General features: G+C 36.4%; 2 protein-coding genes across 2 annotated transcripts in view; one reads left to right on the top strand and one right to left on the bottom strand.

Moving 5' to 3' along the window:
- The window catches only part of sha (shavenoid), a 155,267-nt gene that overhangs the window by 94,343 nt on the left and 37,949 nt on the right, over window positions 1-22,975 (top strand). The window contains exon 6 of the mRNA XM_065221645.1: window positions 22,011-22,262. Within this exon, the coding sequence (XP_065077717.1) occupies window positions 22,011-22,262 (252 nt within the window). The remainder of the gene's footprint in view (window positions 1-22,010; window positions 22,263-22,975) is intronic.
- On the bottom strand, window positions 11,367-12,569 carry LOC135700997 (ficolin-2-like). The gene is made up of 2 exons (XM_065221697.1): window positions 11,552-12,569; window positions 11,367-11,481 (listed from the first exon to the last, which is right to left on the bottom strand). The coding sequence occupies exons 1-2, from the start codon at window positions 12,517-12,519 to the stop codon at window positions 11,367-11,369; spliced, it is 1,083 nt and encodes a 360-aa protein (XP_065077769.1). The 5' UTR covers window positions 12,520-12,569.

Below are 22,975 nucleotides of genomic sequence, written 5' to 3'. Positions count from 1 at the left end.
TTTACATGCTTCCTTCCGCGGTTTACCATAACATGAAAAAGAGTTGATGCAGAGTACCATACAACTCATGACGATCTGTTTACCTAGTTTACCTCGGTGTAAGTTTGCTCATAACACCTGCATTAATTTTGCTTGGATTTTCCTTTTGACAATAACAAATACGTTAAGTGAAGTAGATGCACTATTCATAATGCAAACACTCAAGTTTGTGTTCTCGCGGGTACATCAACTACCGCTGCAGCGCAAGTACAATTCAGCTAAACTGTAGTGTCATAAATAACTCAATGACCTCATTTAAATTTCTCCAGCCCAGCAACAGAACGGTGAATCGTGTTTTATTTCACTTTCAAACCTTTGAACTGAAAACTCCACAGCCGACGAACATAATTGAATTATTCTTTTTGAAGCATCATTGTAAAATGCATCAATCATCAGCAAAACCAGTGAAGCGTGTCAGCACCACCCAGTAATTTTATCGTAGATCGTTGTACCACACATGTGCTGAAGAGTTTATTTCTCTACTCCAACGCCTACTATAGGTAATAAAATCTCTGCATTATGGCTACACCCACAAGGTGAAAGATAAAACGATCAATGCATACTTGAAGTTGCTGAATGGATGTGTGAAATAAACTGTGGCATCATCGTCGCAATAATCTAAAACATGTATTCCATTTGTAACAATATTTTGACCAACTGCAAGTAAATCACATAGCTCGTATACAAATGAAGACGACATTCCTTTCACAGGAACTGATCTCAATTATTCGACACGCCAAAAGCATCACCTGGCAAAGCTAGCCATGATTAGAAGGCAAACGTCAATGCTCAAAAAACCATAAAATTACACATGACAAAGCAACCCATCATCAAGGATCTATTCGTTCGTGCGCCGTATCTTTTAACTTCCAACCACTCGTCGTCGTCGTCGTCGTCGTTGTCGGCATCATCGTCATCGTATGCCGGTGCATAAATTCTTCCGATACGAAGCGCGCGCGACCGTTGCATGATCATCATTATTAACATTATTATTATTCTCCATTATGGAATTACGGCTTCACCTGCAGCTGTGTTATTATTTTATTAGTCGCCCCCGTCGTAAATTTCCACTTTGGCGCTATCTTCTTTGGTTTGATTTACTTGTCGAACACGTTGTGTATTATCTTAGACGCAAACATCTAGTTTTCCCAGTGGCCACAGATTGGTTTTTGGGGCAGTTCATTTATAAAAATTGAGCAAGCATTTTTGAAGATGTTTTAACTCTTCAAATTGAAAATAAAGTGGACTTATTTTTTTAATAATGATGTATCTCGGTTTATTTTAATCCGTTTTCAAATGTTTTAAGCCGTTGGAAAGGTAACTTTCTCATCTTTTTATTCATCTGTTGGTTTTTTTTTAAATCGCAGCGTAAAATCTGGTTTATTATTTTTTAACAAAATTTTTCAAAGGTCAGTAATGCAATATTAAATTCGACTATGGAGAATTCTATTAGATATTTGCATAGGCTTTAGGGGATAAATAATAAAGGAGAAACCAATCAGTATTGACTTGCTGAAACGACTTGTCTACCAACTCGTCTAAAATGGGAAAACCAGCATTTGAATTAACATTTGTAAACGCCACCATGTGAAATGACCTCCTAAACCATAATGAAAGAGAACTCATATCCTTTCCAACCAGATGAAAACATTAGAAATCCGTTTAAAGTTACCGGAGATATTACAAAAATATTCATACATGTGATTACCGTTTGGTGCTCTGAAGAGTTAAGAAGTGGTATACAAAATCTACTAGTACGGCGTAGATGTAAATCAGATCAAAAAGACATAGTAACAAATCATATTTAACCCCAATATATCGCAATCAGTCTACTACGCAAACAAAATGCAACCGACCAGTAAAGATATTCCTTAAACCAGCACATGCAAAAGTGTGAAAAACGTAGAAATTTAGAAAAGCTACCAGGGGTGTACAATTAAATACTCGTTCTACAATTTCTTCAATGCTAAAGCAATCTGAAATCGCTCCAGGGTCATTTGGAAGTGAGTAAATCTGCTCTGCTCCCTAACTGGACCCAAGTCGAGTGCCCCTACATGATGCGCCACATCGACGACGGTGGGCTCTAATGATAATGAGCCGTAATCTATGGTTTGTAGCCGAAAGGTTCACATTCGAGTAGCACCTTGGTTTGAATAAATATGTGCGATTTTTTTTTGCTCTGTACCTTCCCCACAGTGTCTTCGGGTTCAGATGACCATCCATGAATTGGATTGCGCCTATTTCAAAAGCGTAGACATTAGCCATGAAGGAAACAACCGAAGCAGCTGTACAAATGATCTTATGAAATGTAAACCACTTGCCGAAGGCTCTCAACTTCATGTTCACTAAGATAAATTAGACTAGGAAACAAGTTATTGCACAAAGATCTTGTAAAAGTATTGCATAAATAATGTACACAACAAAAGTAGTCGAAAATTTCGAGCTCACATTGTACAACTTTCATGTTAACCATGAAATAAAGTGTGATCAATGAAAAAACTTTCTGAATATCATACAGTTTTTTGAGAAATTGCGTTGAAAACACAGTGTAGTTACAAAATGACAATGTTCATCACACAAATTACATGAAGAGTGAGTAACAAATATTCTTGTTATCATAATTAAATCATCGAAAATGATGGTCATCGTTTCCGATATCAGGGGCCTCATTAGGGAAGTCAAAACGAAGCGTCTTTCGTACGAACGCTTATATGAAAACAGTAGTTTCGACTTGGTTCCATAATGTGGCCTCAGATTTTCATCCACCTGTTTTTCGTGGTGATGGTTTTGAGATAGCATTAATATGCAAACCATCTGTATGAAATTATAAATTAATTTTTATTTTCATTGAACTATACCGTAGAACGGGTCAAGTTGATCATCGGGGTGTGTTTGATCACTAATATTTCGCATTATTTTTTTAAAGTACAATATTTTGATGTTCCAGGGCGAAGAAATGTACCCTATTTCAACATGATTCGACATAAGAAGAAATATATCTGAACAATTTGATCCCAATGTACGGTACAAATTCAATAAAGTTCAAACAATCAACTTGGTCAGTATAAGTAAATTTCAAACAGACAGCTTTTTTCATGGAAATTAAACTCTAAAATTGGTCACATCTTTCTAACCAAATACCGTGTACCCCCGTTAATCTGAACGACACATCGTGCAAATTAATGGAATTCATTTTTAATTTGAACTTCTAGTAACCCTGTGACTAGCAGAAAAGTGAGTTTCTTGTAGCCTTATTTGCTGTTTTGTTTTGAATCTGCGTTCCGTTTCGCATCGTTCCATGTAGCTTTACTCCATTTCATGTGCTAAATGACGTTTGAGCAATTTTTAGTTTGCACGGCATGCAGATTAACGTGGTTCAAACTAAAAAGTGTTCAGATTAAAAACGGTCAGATTACCGGTGGTCCATGGTACTACTTTTCACCATAGAACCCAACAAATGCCACACCGCCGGCGCACAGTGAATTCAGGATAAGAATTTAGCAGGACAGTAGTTCAATAACTTTTGTTTTAGCCGTTTAGTGTTTTGGGTGAAGTTTTTATACTTAAAAAGATCCTTTTTTTGGTGGAGGTAAACATTAGGGTGATCCACAATTAAATTGATATAGAGCATTTCCAGCCCAAAACGCAAACCGGTTGGTCATGAGTGTTTCCGATTTGAATGAAACATTTCTCACGTGTTCGCTGCTACTAATGGTTGCATTTTTCATTTAAATATGATTTTTTCCTCCAGAGTAACTTTTGAAAAGGGCGTATAAAAAAATTGATTATTTTTTTTTCAAAAAATCATAACTTGAAAACTATTGATCTGATCAAAATGGCATATGGGAAGAAGTTTTAGGTAGTTAAATTATCTTTGCGGAAAAAAATACACTGAAAGAAAAACTTAGTAAATTAGTATTTAAAAAACGTAAAACGATGATTATCTCAAAACACCCCCCCTTCGATCTTTATAATTTTTTTTTTCAAGAAAACTGAAAAAATGCCCTAATATTTGGTGAAGAGTGTATACTGGTAACTTTCTTAAAAAAAAATTTATAATTTTTGAAATTTTTGTTGGTTTTTACAAGTTGGTGAAATTGCATATTTTTTAGTAAAATAGTAATTTATTTGGATTCTACGCATAATTTTCAAAAACATTGCATATAAAAACTTTTTTCTTAAGTCCAGCCGTTCTCAAGTTCATGCAATTTAAAAAAAATAATTATAATAATTTTCTACATTTTGGGCCATTTTCAAATGTTAGTCGTGATGTCCAGCAACGGATGTTTTTCCATGAATATATATTTAAAAAACTGACAATTCATTCTCAAATATGGTAGCTGTCAGACTTACCCGTTTCTATTTAGACGCAGCGGAAAAGAAACAAGTTTATAAGTAAATACTCTCAAATATACCCAAATAATCAACAAACCCACTCATGTGCCTTTTTTCTGTCCTCTATTAGTTGTATACCTGGATAGTATTGTGTATGTCATAACAGAGGCTCAAAACATAAACAGGTAAACAAATATATTATTAAACCTGTAATTGAGATAAATTATCTAGGTACTTCTCTGACGTATACCATATTGTGCCTTAAGAGCTCATCCCGCGATATCACAACTACATAAAAAGGCACCCCGAGGAGGCTTCTTACACTCACACTTAAAAAAGTTTGCTATATATATATATATATTGGGACGATCTTCACCTGTTCCATTCAGTTCATCTCTCTTAGCGTTTCAAGTTAAAAAGCAAGTAGTTTTTTACGATGGATAACAATTTCAAGTGTTGTAAACCTCCACCTAAATCAATTTCAAAGCATGACACAGTAGCAGTTCAGTTGTTTATCTCAAAATTATTAGAATTTTTAAAGTTGCAAATAACAGTCCAAAAGTGTATTTTTATGTCAGATGGAGCAGCATCACAATACAAAAACATAAAAAGTTTTGCTAGCCTTTGTGGATTTAAAGATAAGCATAATGTAGAAATTGAATGGCATTTTTTTGCAACTTCACACGGCAAAGGTCATTGTGATGCGATTGGCGGTACCCTTAAGAGAATGGCAACCAGAGCAAGTTTAGCTAAACAACACGAGCACCCTATAACGAACCCTTAACAACTGTACGACTGGGCAAATAGTCGTAAAGAAGATCTTCAAACAAAAATGTCATTTTGTTATGTTTCTACGGAAGAATACAAAAAGGCTGACACGGAATTTGATCCAATTTTTAAGAAAGTGAAACCAATTCCTGGAACTCGAGAATATCATTGCTATATTCCAGTTTCAAACAACCAAATTTCAGTAAAAATATTCTCTAATTCAAACGATACACCCAAATTATTCAATGTATTCAAATAATATGAGTTGTAAAATAAAATAATAAATATATACTGTTTCTTATCTCAACAAATCTTTCATTTGACCACATCAACGTGCTTCTCTTCCGCTGCCTCTAGATAGAAACGGGTAAGTCTGACAGCTACCATATCTGAGAATGAATTGTTTGTTTTTTTAATATACAATCATGACATAAAATCTCGTTGCTGGACATCTCGACAAACATTTGAAAATGGCCTAAAATGTTGAAAATTGTTATAATTATATTTTTTTAATTTGCATTAACTTGAGAACGGCTGGACTTAGGAAAAAAGTTTCCATATGCAAAGTTATCGAAAATTATGCGTAAAATCCAAATAAATTGTTATTTTTCAAAAAAATATGCATTTTCATCAACTTGTAAAAATCAACAAAAATTTAAAAAATTATAGATTGCTTTTTGAGGAAGTTACCAGCATACACTTTTCACGAAATTCAAGGGTATTCCATCAATTTTCTTGAAAAAAAAAATATAAAGATCGAAGGGGGGGTGTTTTGAGATAATCATCGTTTTACGTTTTTTAAATACTAATTTACGAAGTTTTTTCTTTCAGTGTATTTTTTCCGCAAAGATAATTTAATTACCTAAAACTTCTTCTCATATGCCGTTTTGATCAGATCAATAGTTTTCAAGTTATGATTTTTTGAATAAAAAATAATCAAATTTTTTTATACGCCCTTTTCAAAAGTTACTCTGGAGGAAAAAATCATATTTAAATGAAAAATGCAACCATTAGCAGCAGCGAACACGTGAGCAATGTTTCATTCAAATCAGAAGGGGTCGAGACAAAATTGACATTTTTTTTAACGATTTGAGCTAGAAATGCTCTATACAAAAATTTACATTCGTATTTTTCAAAATAAAGACACATGTTTTTGAAAGTAGGGGATTTTTTCAATTATCGGACAAATTGAGCCGAAGCGTCTTCGATTTCTATGAAACTTCGCCCATAGGTAGAGTTCATAGATATATTTACAAACGTAAATTTCAAAAAAATCAGGGTTGCAAATTCTTACGAAAATAGCGGCACCGGTGGTGTAGTGGTAAGCGTGATTACCTCTCACCCCAGTAGACCTGGGTTCAATCCCAGTCGGCGCCGAAAGGGATGTTCTGAGCCATAACATCTCAGATCACGCCTTTCTTCCGAAGGGAAGTAAAGCGTTGGTCCCCGGTCCATGAGTTGATGGGTCGATAGGTAGGGTCCAGGTGTGGGAGTTGCCTCCCTGGCGTCGGTAGCATTGGTGCTTAGCACGGAAAACAAGATCGACGGAAAACAAATCAAGGAAAAAAAAATCCGAAAACAAATTTCTCATGAAAATTTCAAGACGCTATCTCATACCGTTTTTGATATATACCCGAAAAACTACCGCACTTCTTAAAAAAAATCAAATTGTTCTCTCTCCTCACACACAGTCCGTACGCGTAGCAGCTTAAATACCTACCTACCCTACCTAGTATTACAATCAAGAACCTTAACTTACTAAAACTGAAAATCATCCTATAATTCGTAGTTCTCTGTTGGTGATTGTTACCAGTCGTGGAAATAAGAATCCAACAAAAAATGTAATATGACTTGGATGAAGTAACAAGCGACTATGAACAGTTTTGTAAAAGTCAAATATTCTTTGCGGAGATTTATGCCTATTTCAAATCTTTTTTATTTATATTTCTACTACTACTACTACTACTACTACTACTACTACTACTACTACTACTACTACTACTACTACTACTACTACTACTACTACTACTACTACTACTACTACTACTACTACTACTACTACTACTACTACTACTACTACTACTACTACTACTACTACTACTACTAACTACTAACTACTAACTACTAACTACTAACTACTAACTACTAACTACTAACTACTAACTACTAACTACTAACTACTAACTACTAACTACTAACTACTAACTACTAACTACTAACTACTAACTACTAACTACTAACTACTAACTACTAACTACTAACTACTAACTACTAACTACTAACTACTAACTACTAACTACTAACTACTAACTACTAACTACTAACTACTAACTACTAACTACTAACTACTAACTACTAACTACTAACTACTAACTACTAACTACTAACTACTAACTACTAACTACTAACTACTAACTACTAACTACTAACTACTAACTACTAACTACTAACTACTAACTACTAACTACTAACTACTAACTACTAACTACTACTTGTCTTAATTTTCATTATAACCAACAGTTTTCTTGACACGAGAACTTCGGCGCTTGTACGTCTGGGGTATTATCGTGTTTTGGTATTATCAAAATGAAAGTATACCTTCGTCTTCGCTCGTCTTTGGGGATAAATTCGTGATTTTTCTAAGTTCCAGGGATTGATACTAAATCTTCTAATCTTTCCTGCAGCACATTTTCAGCATATTTATAATCTTCGTTGGTTGCAAAAATAAATTCGCAATATTTTTTGAACTGGTGTTCCGTTTCATTAGATGTTGCCCACTCGAAAAATTGTTTAGCGTTGTTGCTTTCAGCACACTTTCTTATACTGGCATCCCTAGCCATCCTCTTGATGTTACCGCCAATGTCATCACAAGGACCTTTTCCAAGTGAAGTTGGAAAAAAATGCCATTCTACTCTGATGTTAAAATTCTTGTCTTGTCTACACATTTTTTTTAATTTAAATTTTTTTTATATTGCTCTGCGCAACCATCTGATCTGATCAATTTATTTCAGGATTTGGAAATTTATCTTTTAATTTTGAAACTAATTTACATTGAACCGTGCAAACCGATATTGTGTTATGTTTTTTTCATATCTGCTATTACAATAAAATAAAAAAGCCGTGTTCACTCGGCTGCCGACAAAAGCAGGCCACTCTCGATGTATGCCACGCGATCGTCTGTTTTCTCGGCAGCAACCATTGTGTGGTCCTCCTCATTGTTCTTCATCAGCACTTCTTTCGGTGGATACGTCGTCGACTTTGGAAAGCAACCGTTTCGTGATGAGTGTGTGAGTGCTGACCACGTTTTGCGTCCATTGCTGCAATGGACGTGCTCTGTCTCTCATTGGCGTAACCGCCATACAATGAAACTACTGGAAGCGGCTCCAGTTCTGATGGAGGAGGCTTTTTGGATAGCGGAAGATAAAGTGTTTATTGTGTTGTACCTTTTGACTATAGTTTTAAGATGTACCAAGAATCCTCGCCTCTGTAAAGTTAATTCATTTGAGCCTTATCAACTAAATTAATAAACAAAAAAAAATACAATAAAATTAAAAAAAATTAAAGATCAGCCTTCATTGAAGTAAATTACAGAAGGGTGAATATTTACTTGTCGCTTTGAAAAATAATGACTTTGGATCGAATCTTGGATCAAACAAAAATAGTTCTCAGCGAAATCCATTTGACAAATTATTGCTTTCTATGCAACCAAAGATTCTTTTTTTCATCCTTATAAACTTAATTTGCTTTTCATCTTTAAATTGGTGAATAATGAACTTTTCAATTTGATTTTCTAAGCTTTCTAAAAATTCGCTCACATCATCTTCGATGCTTATTATTTCGAATCGAGGAGAGGTTGTCCAGAAATTATATTTAATTTTATCAATTTTCTGTTGGTCCAAATATTGTCCAACAAAATCAATCTTCTGTACTGTTTACGCATACTAATTTGTTCACCAAATAGTTTTAGTTTTTTTACAATTTTTAAAACAAGCTGGTTTATTTTAAGCATCAAACAAACAATTGCTGTTTTCATGAATCATGCAAACGCAAACATTCAATGCCGATGAATCTTTAGTAAACACACAAGTTTCCAAAACAAGGTAAACGAAACCTGCTGTTCACTATCACATGAATCTAAAAACTGTTTATATAGTTCACTTAACGGAGCCAGCAACAGGCGTTTTTGATAATTCTGTCGAGCTCCGTTTGTCAACTTGTGTCTTTCAATCCAGGAAATGGTCGACTGATGTCATCTCTAAGATAAAAAAAAAAACTATCTTACCATGTACACTATATGAAGGTCGTCCTCCTATTGATAAACGCTGCAGTCCTATTACATTTGTTTTTGATTCAGTTATCGTCGAGTGGCTTCTTCAAAATGTGATTGTATTTTGGTAAATGATCAACTTTTTTACAACAATTTAAGGATTTCAATTTTTTGTTGTTAGCGGCGCCGGTGATTTAGTGGTAAGCGTGATTACCTCTCACCCCAGCAGGCCTGGGTTCAATCCCAGTCGGCGCCGCCGGGATGTTCTGAGGCATAACATCTCTGATCACGCCTTCCTTCGGAAGGGAAGTAAAGCCGTTGGTCCCCGGTTCATGAGTTGATGGGTCGATAGGTAGGGTCCAGGTGTAGGAGCTGACTCTCTGGCGTCGGTAGCATTGGTGCTCAGCACGGAAAACAAGATCAACGAAAAATAAATCAAAGGTAAAAAAAAAAAAAAAATTTTTTGTTGTTATGCATCCACTATTTGAAATGTGGATTTTAAATTCAACAAAACATATTCTAAATCTTCGTTCGCATCAGTAACCTAACCGAGAAACCATTTCCTTATTGTACCCACAATGTTTGAATACATTTCGTCAACTGTGAAACCACGGTAATTACTGCTTGAAGGTCGTTTGTATCCATAGATATTCCCAAAAATGCGGACAGTGCTCCTATGCGTTCCAAGTTTAACAAAGGTTGAACAGATTCCATGGATGGCGCAGAGCCCACCGTTGAAGCTGGTGAAAATAGTGGTGAAACGTGTTGGGCGCTATACGAGCAATTCAACGGAATACGAAAAAATAAAAACATATAACTACTTGCTCAAGGTTGTCTCACTGTAAACGACTCTCCCCTATCAGAGGAGTGCGAAAAAAGTATGCACCAGTGACGTGTCAGCCTCGAACCAGAATGTTGCTATACAATAGCGAGGCAATCGAGAAAAAAACTATCCTATTATACGAAACGCCGCAGAATAAAGAGCTGACCAAAATAAGAAAAGACTTGTTTTAGGTTTTCTATGTTGTTTTATTTTATATTTAAATATATGCTGCATAAAGTAGCAAAGGTTAAAATACATTTTAAGAAGTGCTAAAACATTGGCATAATTTATAGTTTTTTTTTTCAAAACTAACTTTTTAGTAACAGTCCTTACCAGACGTAAACAAAATGATCAATGGTCAATATTTTCAAAAAATGAGTTCCTTGTATTCTATGCAAACTAGTTGATGGATAATGGTTTCAATATTTTAATGTTTTAGCCAGTGCCAGTGTAAAATCAATTGAACATATTTGATGAAAATGAGAAAAGCAGCTATCCGCTATCAAAGGGACCGTCTTCGAGTTGGATGATATCAGTTTGTTTAGTCCTTTGAAGAGGGCATGGATCAATCTCATTTGAGAAACGCTTAATATCATTCAATTGATTGTAACCTACACACAAACGGAGCTCTGGTCGACATTCCGGCGAAAAAGCTAACCCTATGCCCATACCAAACAAATTGGCTTCGGATGACATCGAAGATTGAGCTCAGTATTCGTGATCCAGTTTTGATGCCACCAGGCACGAATTATATACCGCAAGCAACGGTTGATGTCGCCCTGCACCTTTTGAGTGTTCTACATTGATAAGCACCACGTCCTGCTGGCGTATTAAATATTTACAGCACAGATTTCATGTTTGAATTGAAAACGCCACGACTAACGCCAAAAAATAGAATAATTCTTTTAAACCAAACCTTTAGAATTTTTGAAAAAAATTAAATCATGTCAAATATGACAGGTGTTTAAATACTGGGGATTATTCATCCAACTATGACATTCATATTAAATAATTATACCCAAAGCGTGTCAAGATTGTTTTTTCGACATGTTATATTTTTATTTATTTTCCCGTAATAAATATCTAGTATTGAATTCGACATTACATGATTGAATTTTTACCGACACAATGTTATTACACTGCCCGAATCATTATTCTGGAGTACTTCAATCCATGGTGCGCATTTTTGAAATGAAACCAAGTCATTGACTTCTGATCATTTCCCGTCATGAATTGTCCATTAAGATTACTGCAAAAAAGAAAAAAAGGCCATCTCTAATGTAACTGCTCACTGAAATGCAATAATAATGTTATCTTACCTGTGATGACAAGTATTGTACCACCAAGCCCCAGAGCTAATTTCAGCACAATTTCCTGCATTTTTATCATTATCGCTATCCAATGTAGTAAACATCATGTTCTTATGATATGTCAGTGAATCACCAGCAGTTCCACTAAACGCTCCTAGTATCTTCAGTGAATACTTTTCCGTCTCGTTTCCGATCTCGAACGCCGCATACTTTGCATATTTATATTCCCCGTTGAAGTCTTCCAACTCAACCAACAATTGACAAGTCTTGCTCTTCGTCAGTTTATGCAATAATTCCAGCCCAATCCAGAATTCCTTATCAGCTTCTCCAAATCCATTTTTGTACTCGGTCCAATTGCGATAAAAATTCGTCGACCCATCATACCGATGCTGGATAACCAACCATCCTCCTCCGAACTTGATCTGCTCACAGTATCCAACGAAGGGTTCCTCACTGGGAAACGGTTGCAACATATACTTGCCCGATGTCTTACTCGGTTCTAATTTACACGACTCAAAAGGTCCTCTGGCCTTGAACTGTTGCAAATCAAAAAGCATTCTCACATTATCGGATGGTCCCTTAACAGGTTTCAAATTAAATATTGCTTTCCGTAAGCTGTCGTGGTTGGAACAAATTTTCTGCCCCTGCAAAATTTGCCATGATTGACCCATCATTGTGGTGAAATTCTGGCTGACGGCTTGTTCCATTCTGGTCATCATCCATGACATCCCTGCATGGGTCTGTTCAAGGCGAGCCTGGTTCCTGATGATTTGCTCATTTTGCTCCTTAATTTCAAACTCCAGCTCCATGAACTTGTACTCTATGTAATCCATTTTCGAAAGAAGCACTTCATATCCAAAACCAATACTCTCGATATTACTGTTTGTGGATTTTTCTGTAGACACTTCTGCAGATTCAACAAATTGTGCATAACAAAACACTAGCACAAAAATTATGGTTTTTGGTCTCGCAGCCATTTCAGATACAATGTGGCGATCTTGAAACTATTCTTTACAACTAGCATGCAATGCTCGTGAGATGCCGGTATTTATATATCCAGTTCAAATTGAAAGCATGATTTAAAAAATCCCCGCTTGTTGAGGGGGTTCCTACCAAATACGATTTTATCGCAGCTGAGTTTACATTTGAGCTCTGCAAATGCATCACCGTGATAAGAAATTGTAAAGAAAGTTTGTCATATATGACTAAAGCACTGATGTGATCACGAATCGTAAAACTATGTGACTATAGGCAGAGCATATATGACTGTATACAGCATCCGTTAATTTTTGATAACAGACCTTTGTTAATCACAATTAAACAGCTCTACATAATCGTGATTGGCAGCAGCGCATATGTATCTATCTATTTTGAACAGTTTTGAAAATATTGATGTCACACTTTCATTGTTTACCCAAATTGAGCTGTAGCTAAATTCATCAGATATGTGGTGTACTTGTTTTTTTAGATCTACTGGTTAAGCGAGAGTAGAAATGTTCGGATGAATTCTAGAAAAACATAATAGATTCAAAATATGTATCGTCAAATAAAATAAATAAGTACCACAATAAACAAATGGCGATAATGTTCCTAACATTGGGCTACGTGTATATGCCCATAAGACTGATGCATAATTTAAAACGGTTCCAAATTGGGCCCTGATAAGCCTCCCAAAATTTGAACTCATTTAGTGAGAAACTGACTTGGCACAAACCATTTGAAGTTTATATGGAAATTACTATGGAGAAACCATAATTTCGGTTCATACTTATCTCAAAATTTGCCAGTTCACTCTACTTTGGAAAATGATAGCTGAGCTTGTTGAAAATTTTCTCAGCTACAACTTTGTTGGAGATCACTTTTTGATCAAATGTAAGGAACAAAAATTATTAATTATTCAATTCACTGATGTGTTATGATTATGCTCAATCAACTGTTCAGCAGGCAACATTGGTGTTTATGGCGCGTAGAATAGAGAACAAAAATCATGGCTACTATGTCACACTGCAGAATACAGTGTTGCCCACAATAGAGTTGCTTAATCTTACCAAAAGATTATCAATCACTTAAACAATTAATAACTATTTAATTTGACGTTTGCCAGAAAGCGATTTTCTGCAAAGTTGTAGCTGATAAAAATTCCCATAAGGATAGCAATAGAATTTGTTAACAGTACAATATGTAAAAAGGCTAGAAAAGTTTGCAAAAAGTTTTGTTTTCCCATAGTAATTTCCATATAAAACTTCAAATGGTTTGTGCCAAGTCAGATTCTTATCAAATGAGTTTAAACTTTCGAAGGCTAATCAGGACCCGATTTGAAACCGTTTGAACATTGTGGAGCGAAATTTCAAATTTTGCATCAGTCTGCATACCCCTGTATAAAATCAGAAAAAAAAACCAATTTAGCTAAATTTTACACTAGCAACCAAAATAAGCCATTTGTATTATCCACGTGTGTAGCCAGAGTGGGTTAAAGGAAGGCTAATGCCCCCACCTTAAGTAACAAAATAAATTTTCAATTTATGTTCAGAATTTTAAATACTTATATAATTTTAACAGTTTTGGTTAAAAACATATGTTGCAAAAGAAAGTTAATCCTAAAATTAGTTACTTCATTAAAGTACACACGATATAATAAACACAAACTGGCAAATAGAAGTTCCGTGAAACTAGCAACCTCCATTCACAACAAGCTGCACTTCCAAGTGTTCAAATGACTTAATTTTAGTACAGGTGGAACGATTAACTCGGTAAGCATGAAACATGTTGAGATCAGTAGTATGCTCGGTTTTAAATCAAGTTTTTATTCAAAGCTTGCTGGTATAATGAATGTTTCTTCTCCTGAAAAACATCCCTAATAAACAAATACCATAAACGAACAATAACTCAAATAGTCGAACTACAAAACTACAAATCGATTATTTTTTGTTGAAATTTGATTGTAATGTATTAAAAAATAATAATCCCCCTAAAAGTGCAATTTGCATTTTTCTCATTGGTTATAATTTATCTAATTAAATTTAAAAAATATGTTGCAACATTATTTGATAATCGATTATAAAAAATACTCTTAATATACTCAAATACGACGTTCTAGGCTATAAAACAATTAATGCAATGAACAGAACTTTCAAAAATTTCATGCAAACATATGCAAAATATCAGCCTCCCTTAGCTCAGTCGGTAAAGGCGCAGCTACAAAGCAAGACCATGCTGGAGGTGGCTGGGTTCGATTCCCGGTCCGGTCTAGGAATTTTCCAGGTTGGAAAATTTGTACTTGACACACAATTATACTAATGCAGAAATGGTACAGGCATCGAAAGCTCTCAATTAATAACTGTGGAAGTGCATCTAGAATACTAAGTTGAGAGCACGCAATAAGCTTGAAATGCAAAGAAGAAGAAGAAGAAGAAGAAGAATATGCAAAATGAAATATTTACTTTGGCAAAAAATAACCATATATCGCAAATACGCAAAATGGTCTGCCATAGATCATTTTTCAGAACTAATTTATCCTACAGTATCAAACATTCTGCCCGGAAATGCCCGGTACATTAACAAAATACCTTTCAAACATTACACATAAGCAACTATGTTTGCGCAAAAAACAATGAATTTAAAATTGCTTCTTGAGTTCAACAAAATCTACATACCTTTATCTTGAAAATCCATTTTAATTCAAGTTGGTGATTAGCTTAAAATTCGAAAAAACTTTTGAGAGAACATTTCATATTTTCAAATGAAATTTTGACATGGAAATTACAGCAGAACTTTGACAGCCGACAACGGGATGAAAACAAAACAAACGAACATAAAATGGCTGCCACATGATGTGCTAGGCAGCTTTTTGGCCAGCTTTCTTGCCCAAATACTCCTCTGTGCAATCTGCGAAACTTTTTGTTCTTGATACATGGTTGCAATACTCGACATGCCAAATCGTTTGTCCATTTGGCTCCACAAAATCGTCTTCGCCAATCTGTATTTACTATACCGTGTACATTGAAGGCTACAATCAGTAATCACTGAAAAAAAATGTTTAACAATTGCTCGCCGCAGAAGTATAAAATTTATATGATTTGCGGAGTAATAAACATTTCTAGATAACTTTCAAACGTCATTCAAAATTAAAATGAGGTCCAAGGAGACTTCCGATGACAGTTTAAATGGAATCAAATGTTAAGGACATTTTGAAATGAATTTCATGGAATTCCCGTAATACAGTGGCCAATTCTTCTCAGAATACAATATTCTACCAAATGCATAATTCTAGATAGAGCTGGAATTAGGGCGAAACAGATTTTGTTATCAAAGATTTCTAGGAAGTCAAGGCACGCCCACGTATATCAACAGCACCATCGGGTAGAGCAAGACTTCCATTACCCGATGGTTAGATTTCGTGGGTGTGCCTTGAAGTCCCATAAATCATTGAGAGAAGTCATTGTTTACAAAAGCTTTTACGCCCTAATTACAGCTCAATCTAGAATTGACTTGTTAACGACGAAATCATGGATTTATTTGATGTTTTCTGCTCGATAGGCCCAAAATCGGTGATTATTCCAAAGTAGTTATCTACCCAAGGGCAGGTTTCGAGCTGGGGAGGGGCGAAAAAAATTACTATGGAAAATTTGGCCGAGTTTAGGGAGTTCCAATTATTCATCAGTCTAATGTCCGTCCCTGACTACTTTGTCACTGACAATTGTCATGGCTTCCCTTGAATATTAGCTCGAGTGACTGATGAAAGCTGTTTTATCAATACCGCCGTATATGGTCGAGATTAGGCAGCACTGCATCACAGGACACCAGGTTGATAGCAGGCGTATAGTTGCATTTGGGAGTAACAACCTAGAAGAAGTGACAAAATTAGGGAAAATTACGACTTCGACTATAGCTTTACTTATAGGGTATCGCAGAAAGTATAAGCACACTTTCAATTCGCTACCATTTCTACCCCGATGAAGTTTATCAGCTGTTCATCGATGTGTGTTGTTGCTCAATTATTGCTCAACAAGTTTGTGTGCGCAAGTGCATTTTTTTTACAAAATCATCAAAATGCGAGGCATTTCTTCGGAAAAGCGCAAACAGATCGTGCACAAATGGTGCATTATTCCCAAAATGGAGGAAATAAGTATCGGAGCAGTCCAAACCACCATCGGGAAGCTCGGTGAAGAAGTTACCTTCGAGGACACACCGAAATCGGGACCGTTGGACCGAAAGCTGGACCGGAAGATCACCAAGCTTTCGTCAATAAGAAAAGTGCCTTTGTTCGAGATTTGGCCAAAACCTGAGAACATCGAAGAGTAACATCCAACGTGTCAAGGCAAGAAACGGGCTGAAAATGTTCAAGAAGCAGAAGAATCCGTAATGGAGTCAGAAACAAGCCGCATCCATCAAACCGAGGGCTTGTGTGTTATCATGGACGGTGAAACATACGTCAAATTTTACTGAAAGACGCTTCCGGGAGACCAATACTACACAGTCCGTGATGGTCAGGAAGTTGACGATGCCGATAAGTCAATTTTTATCGAAAATTTTGGTAAGAAGGCCATAGTTTGGCAAGCAATATGGGCAGTGTGGCAAGTTGTTAAAGCCGGGAGTGTTTGAATCGGCGTCTGCGGCCCATGATCCGTCAACATGATGACCCAGTACTAAAGGGTGATACGGTCAAAATTTGGTCAAGGGAAAACGCGTGTAAATCGGTGAAATCGTTTATTTAAAAAATCAAATTAAATTTCTTTTTCAAGTTCAATTAGTATAAAATTCAGGAAAAATATTCAGTTAGGCTTCCGCTTTTCCAAATCCGAATTGCCGGGCCTTACGCTTGACCCCTGCCATCAGATTTTGTACAGCCACCTTGTCCACCTTCTTCGCCGCAGAAAGCCAGTTTGCCTTGAACTGCTGCTCGCCCTTAGCAGTTTTTTTGGTCTTCTTTAGGTTCCGCTTGACAATAGCCCAGTATTTCTCAATTGGGTGGAGCTCTGGCGTATTGGGAGGGTTCTTGTCCTTGGGAACCACCTGCACGTTGTTGGCGGCGTACCACTCCATGGCCTTTTTACCGTAATGGCAAGATGCCAAATCCGGCCAAAACAGTACGGAACAACCGTGTTTCTTCAGGAAAGGCAGCAGACGTTTATTCAAACACTCTTTCACGTAAATTTCTTGGTTGACAGTCCCGGAAGCTATGAAAATGCTGCTTTTCAAGCCACAGGTACAGATGGCTTGCCAAACCAGATATTTCTTTGCGAACTTTGACAGTTTCATGTGCTTGAAAACATCTGCTACCTTTCCCCTTCCTTTTGCCGTATAAAACTCCTGTCCCGGAAGCTGCTTGTAGTCGGCTTTGACGTAGGTTTCGTCGTCCATTACCACGCAGTCAAACTTCGTCAGCATCGTCGTGTACAGCCTCCGGGATCGCGCTTTGGCCGTCGTATTTTGTTTATCATCGCGATTTGGAGTCACTACCTTCTTGTAAGTCGATAGTCCGGCTCGTTTTTTGGCTCGATGCACGGTTGTAGACGATACACCCAGCTTATTTGCGGCATCTCGGAGAGAGAGGTTAGGGTTTCGCTTGAAACTACCGGCAACTCTCTTTGTCGTCTCAGCGGCTTCCGGTTTTCGATTTCCCCCCGATCCAGACTTCCTGGCTGTCGACAAACGTTCCCCAAACACTTTAATTACATTTGTAACGGTTGATTTGGCAACTTTTAGCGATTTTGCCAACTTTGCGTGCGAGTAGCTCGGATTTTCGCGATGCGCGAGCAAAATTTTGATACGCTGCTCTTCTTCCTTGGACGGCATTTTGACAACTGAAGAGTGAATTCCAAAATCAAAATAGGAGCAACATTCTACACACACACACCTTCAAAATGAGGGGTGTTCAGGTTTTTTAAATGCAAAATTGAAAGAAATACGTCAAGTTGATATTGACCAAATTTTGACCATATCACCCTTTATTGGTGTCAATGCACTGCTCGAAAGACACGGTAGCTTGGTATATAGCAAACAATCAATTAAAGGAACTGCGAATTATTTTCACCCATTTGAAAGAGAATAGTATAGAGAACATATATATGAAATAAAAATTTGAGTTCATTAACATAACGTTGTTTTATTCCAATTATAAACTGTGCTTATACTTTCTGGGACACCCTATATTATCGTACGCGGGGTTAACAAAGCCGTTCGTTTTTTGTATGAGGATACATCATGCTTCATAGCATCGTTTGCCGAAATTGAGCGCTAAAGGGCTTTGTTTACCCCCCCTGACCAGAGGTGGGCACTAAAATAGTTAAATCATACTTCGGGAAATCATTATGTTTTCTGATGTTAATAATTTATCGGCGCCGGTGGTGTAGTGGTAAACCTCTCACGCCAAAAGGCCTGGGTTCAATCCCAGTCGGCGCTAGGATTTTCTGAGGCATAAAATCTCTAATCATGCCTTTGGTCCCCGGTCCATGAGTTGATGGGTCGATAGATAGGGTAGGGTCATTAGTATTGATATACGGAAAACAAGATCGACAAAAAACAAATCAAGGAAAAATGGAAATAACTTCAGATTGAAAGAAATGTTTAAATAGTTGTGCGTAATTTGGCTAATTTCCAGTGATAAGATTTTATGGATTTAAGTTTATAATTTTAAGTTCATCAACATACAGTGTGATTTAGTAGTTGAATAGCTAATCAGCTAAGCGGTAAATTACTCTTGTACAAAATTCCTATTTAATCTGAAATTATTAACGTTAGAAAAATTAAAGTTTGCTTCGAGATGAGCGGCATTGCTTTCTACCTCCTTCGGATGCCTTTTTTTCTTGTAGCGCTGCGCCTCTCAGATTTTGGACTAGTTTTGTATTGGCAATGACGCGAGCGTGGATCTTGTTTCGTGAAAGGTTTTCTGCTTTGGTGCCAAATACGGGTTTCTTACGACAGGTAATCGCAGTATTTAACCTTTGAGTGCCTAACGTCAATATTTGCATAGATTTCATAATTCAATTTGCTATAAAAACATGATTTCTCAAACTGTTTCTGCACAACAGGTTGCATTTTCTCGGGAATCTATTCAAATTTTTAAATTCGTCAGAAGATAAATGGTTAATTCATGGTTCTAGAGTTATTCCAGCTTTACTGTTCTGTAATAATTATACACACGGTGAACATAAACACCAGTCAGGTTAGTGCGTCTCAGTTCTGGGAAATCCGGTTGTAGGTTTTAGAAGAAGAAATCCGGTTGTAGGTTTTACAAGAAGAAATCTTCTTGTAAAAAACTTCATCCGGATTTCCCCGAACTAAGATGCACAAATCTTGACTGATTTTTACTCTAAATTAGGGGTTTCGGACACTCATCCACAACTTACTGAGTACAATTTTACTCTAACAACAACAAAAAAAGGAACCCCCAGGACATGGACCAGCTGCTGCCCCACTGATTGTTAACCCTAGAACGCACAAATTTCTCCTTGGTAGCTCCGATATTATCGACTTCGAACACACAGTATGACTCAACTTTTAACATTTTCATCCTCCGCTTCAAGTTGATGGTTAACTTCAATATTTTCTTTTTTGAAACAAGTTGCATTAAATTTGGTTGCAACTTGAGATCACACAAACAAAAATGGCATTACAACAGAATTGAGTGTGTTTTATGTTGAAACAACAATTTAATCTTTAAAGAAGGCCCACGTTGAAAATTAATTCTTTTTACAGTGATATATTAGAAACATTGGATTAACAAACCCTCCATTAGTTAACGTTCCATTGGTTAATCAATTGAGTATGTCATCAGTATATGTAATTCTCACATGCAATAATAAGAACGCATAGCCATGACTAGGTACATCGTTCCTTTTATATCAAATAGTATCATTTCTGAGTATCGTCAACCGCATATTCGTCAGTAACACCTTTGGCCACTGATCTTGAGAGTAATATATGATTCCGCTGCTAAAAATGTTAATAGCTCTAGTTAATGAACATCGAAAAATGAAAAATTCGTGCCACAACAAATTGAACAAAACTTTCTTTTTCCTCCAAAAGCCAGTCTTATCCACAGCAATAAAATTCTGGCATTGAAATGCTAATCACTACACACTAAGATTTTTTTACAGGAGTCAGTATTTTTTTACTGGGTTTTTGAATTACTGAAAAAGTCGGTAAAAATTCAAATGACCGTTATCCGTAAGGAATCAATGAAATCGACCAATTTTATTTTCTATCATTAAATGGGGTTAACAGAACTAAGTATGTACAAGTTCATAACAAATATTCTCATTAATAAATTTTCCACAGATTTTTAAACTTTTACCGAACAGTTCCGCAATTCAAAAACTCGGTAAAAGCGTACTGACTGGATTAGTGTGTACCCTGACGCGCCAAACCTGTTGAGGCGGCAGTAAACATGACTCTTTTTTTCGATTCGCTCGGAAAGAAAATAATAACACACTAATTGGATCAATCTGACTTTCCTGGTTATCGACAGCAGGTTCAATATGATCGAAAGATGTGACCGCCCCAGATCCAACCATGGCAACCGGTTATATTTATAATGCCACTCGATGAAATATGAGGATTCTCAAGATTTAAACCAAAAACTGATTAGGTACAGACGACATGAACTAGTCATTGGGCTTAAAATCTCGCTAATAAAGCATTACAAAAATGATTAGGTACAGTAATATTAGCTTAATGAATATTCGTCACATTCAAATCTGTTTGTTATATCAAAAAGGCGTGATATTTTGTCAACTAAGACACTTGTCATAGCATTTTCATGCTTTCAAACACAAATCCAGTGCTTTCGCGATTTTGTTTCCCCTTGTTTTTGCTAATATTTTAAGCACTTCTTAAAATCCATCGAAGTTTTTCCAGTATTTTTATTGCTCCAGATCATACCTTAGATATTTATTTTAACCAACGATTGTGAATGATTTGAAAACAAGGTTGTGTAAAGTACGTAAAATAAATAAAAAGTCTAATGCTGAGAGGGTCCACAATATCGAGAAAACACTGTATAACAGCATTAACTATAAATGAGGCAAGTCCATATAACCAAGAAAACCAGATCAGAATGAAGTAATAAAAGTACACATCCAAAACCAGAACAATAAAATTTCGATAACATCATTTTTAAAAGACTATCGCACTTTTCCTGTTTCTCTTTGAGCCCAAATGATAATCGGATTCGGAACAGAAAAAACGAAAATGTGTGCTCCACTGTTTTAGGGGCCAGCAACTGCTATAAGCGGAATGTTCGTTTCTGCAGATCTGTACAAAAAGCCACAATCGGCAACAGGAGCAATGGAGGTGTAAACCAGTATTTTTGGCTACGCTTAATTGATCAACGCGAATAATTCGGGTCGGAGATCATCGATTTATCCACTTTCTTATCCGCACAGCACTTTTGATGTGCATAAATTTCCATTTTATTTGAAGCACTTCTAATTAACGATTTGACTTTCATTTTTCTTTTACTTTTTAGGTGTGAAAATGCCTATGTGTGCCGTCTCCGGATCGCAATATCTGACACACGCCGGGTGGGCCGAACTGAGGAATCCAATCGACACCGATGTGCCATTTCGGTTATTTCGCGATGAGGGTCGCATCTACTTGCAGTGGCTCGGAGAACCAGATCTACGACAGCGAATGCAAGGTCGTCTTGTTTTGGTGCATCTCATGTGTCGGGATATGACGCCACGATTGGTACTGAAGGATGGCAGGACCCGTACAGTTGGTAAGTCCCAGAATGCAATTGCTTATTATATTCATTAAGTTTTGCGCTGAGATTAACTTAATTGTAAGGTATTTCATTTCGCGCCCTTACGGTACCTCACTCCTCTTTTAAGATCAAAACTAAGTAAAATGTTTTACATTACATCAATGTATTGTTTAAGCGAATTCTGAAACCCCTCCCTTGATGAATCCGCAGCTACACCACTGGAAGGTAACAAGCTATTTATGTCTGTCTGCTTGTAATAAAAATGGATGCTACCGACTTGTGGACAGCACTGTACCTACCTATTATAAAATGAAGTCTAAGTCTAGTTTTGCACAATCATCAACATATTTACAAGAAAAGCAGTGCTCATTTACTCTTCTGTGTCATGATAACCACTTGTAGAACGAAGATTTAACTTACAATTATCCTCGAACACCCCTTTCATTCATTGAGTAACGTTCGTTGTTACCCTTATGAATAACTGTTCAAGAGGTATCGCATATCATCGCTTTTATAATTCATTTCATCTTTCGAGCTCATCGCTGGTTGACTTTTATCTTTTATGCGCTGCAAACGAGATCTCAAGTGAAAAATCATAGTGTGGACATCGAATGGACGAGTCAGACGTATACGTCTACAGCATCGACAGCAGAAGCACAAGCGTGTAATGACGGATGATGATGTTAAACATACACAGGTTATAGCACATCGTTTTGTACGAGTAGACT

This window comes from Ochlerotatus camptorhynchus, unplaced genomic scaffold (genome assembly GCF_037179485.1).
Source record: "Ochlerotatus camptorhynchus isolate MF236.1 unplaced genomic scaffold, CSIRO-AGI_Acam_v1.1 ptg000146l, whole genome shotgun sequence".
In the NCBI taxonomy this organism is placed as follows: domain Eukaryota; kingdom Metazoa; phylum Arthropoda; class Insecta; order Diptera; family Culicidae; genus Ochlerotatus; species Ochlerotatus camptorhynchus.
Note: the sequence above shows the minus strand (reverse complement) of the source record. Positions and strands in the feature narration are given on the sequence as shown.

Bases quoted from the DNA above. Each gene is read 5' to 3' on its own strand.
- LOC135700997 (XM_065221697.1), bottom strand. From the start codon at position 12,519: ATGGCTGCGAGACCAAAAACCATAATTTTTGTGCTAGTGTTTTGTTAT. The intron at 11,482-11,551 runs GTAAGATAACAT...TCTTTTTTGCAG, and splicing joins TACAATACTTGTCATCACAG to TAATCTTAATGGACAATTCA.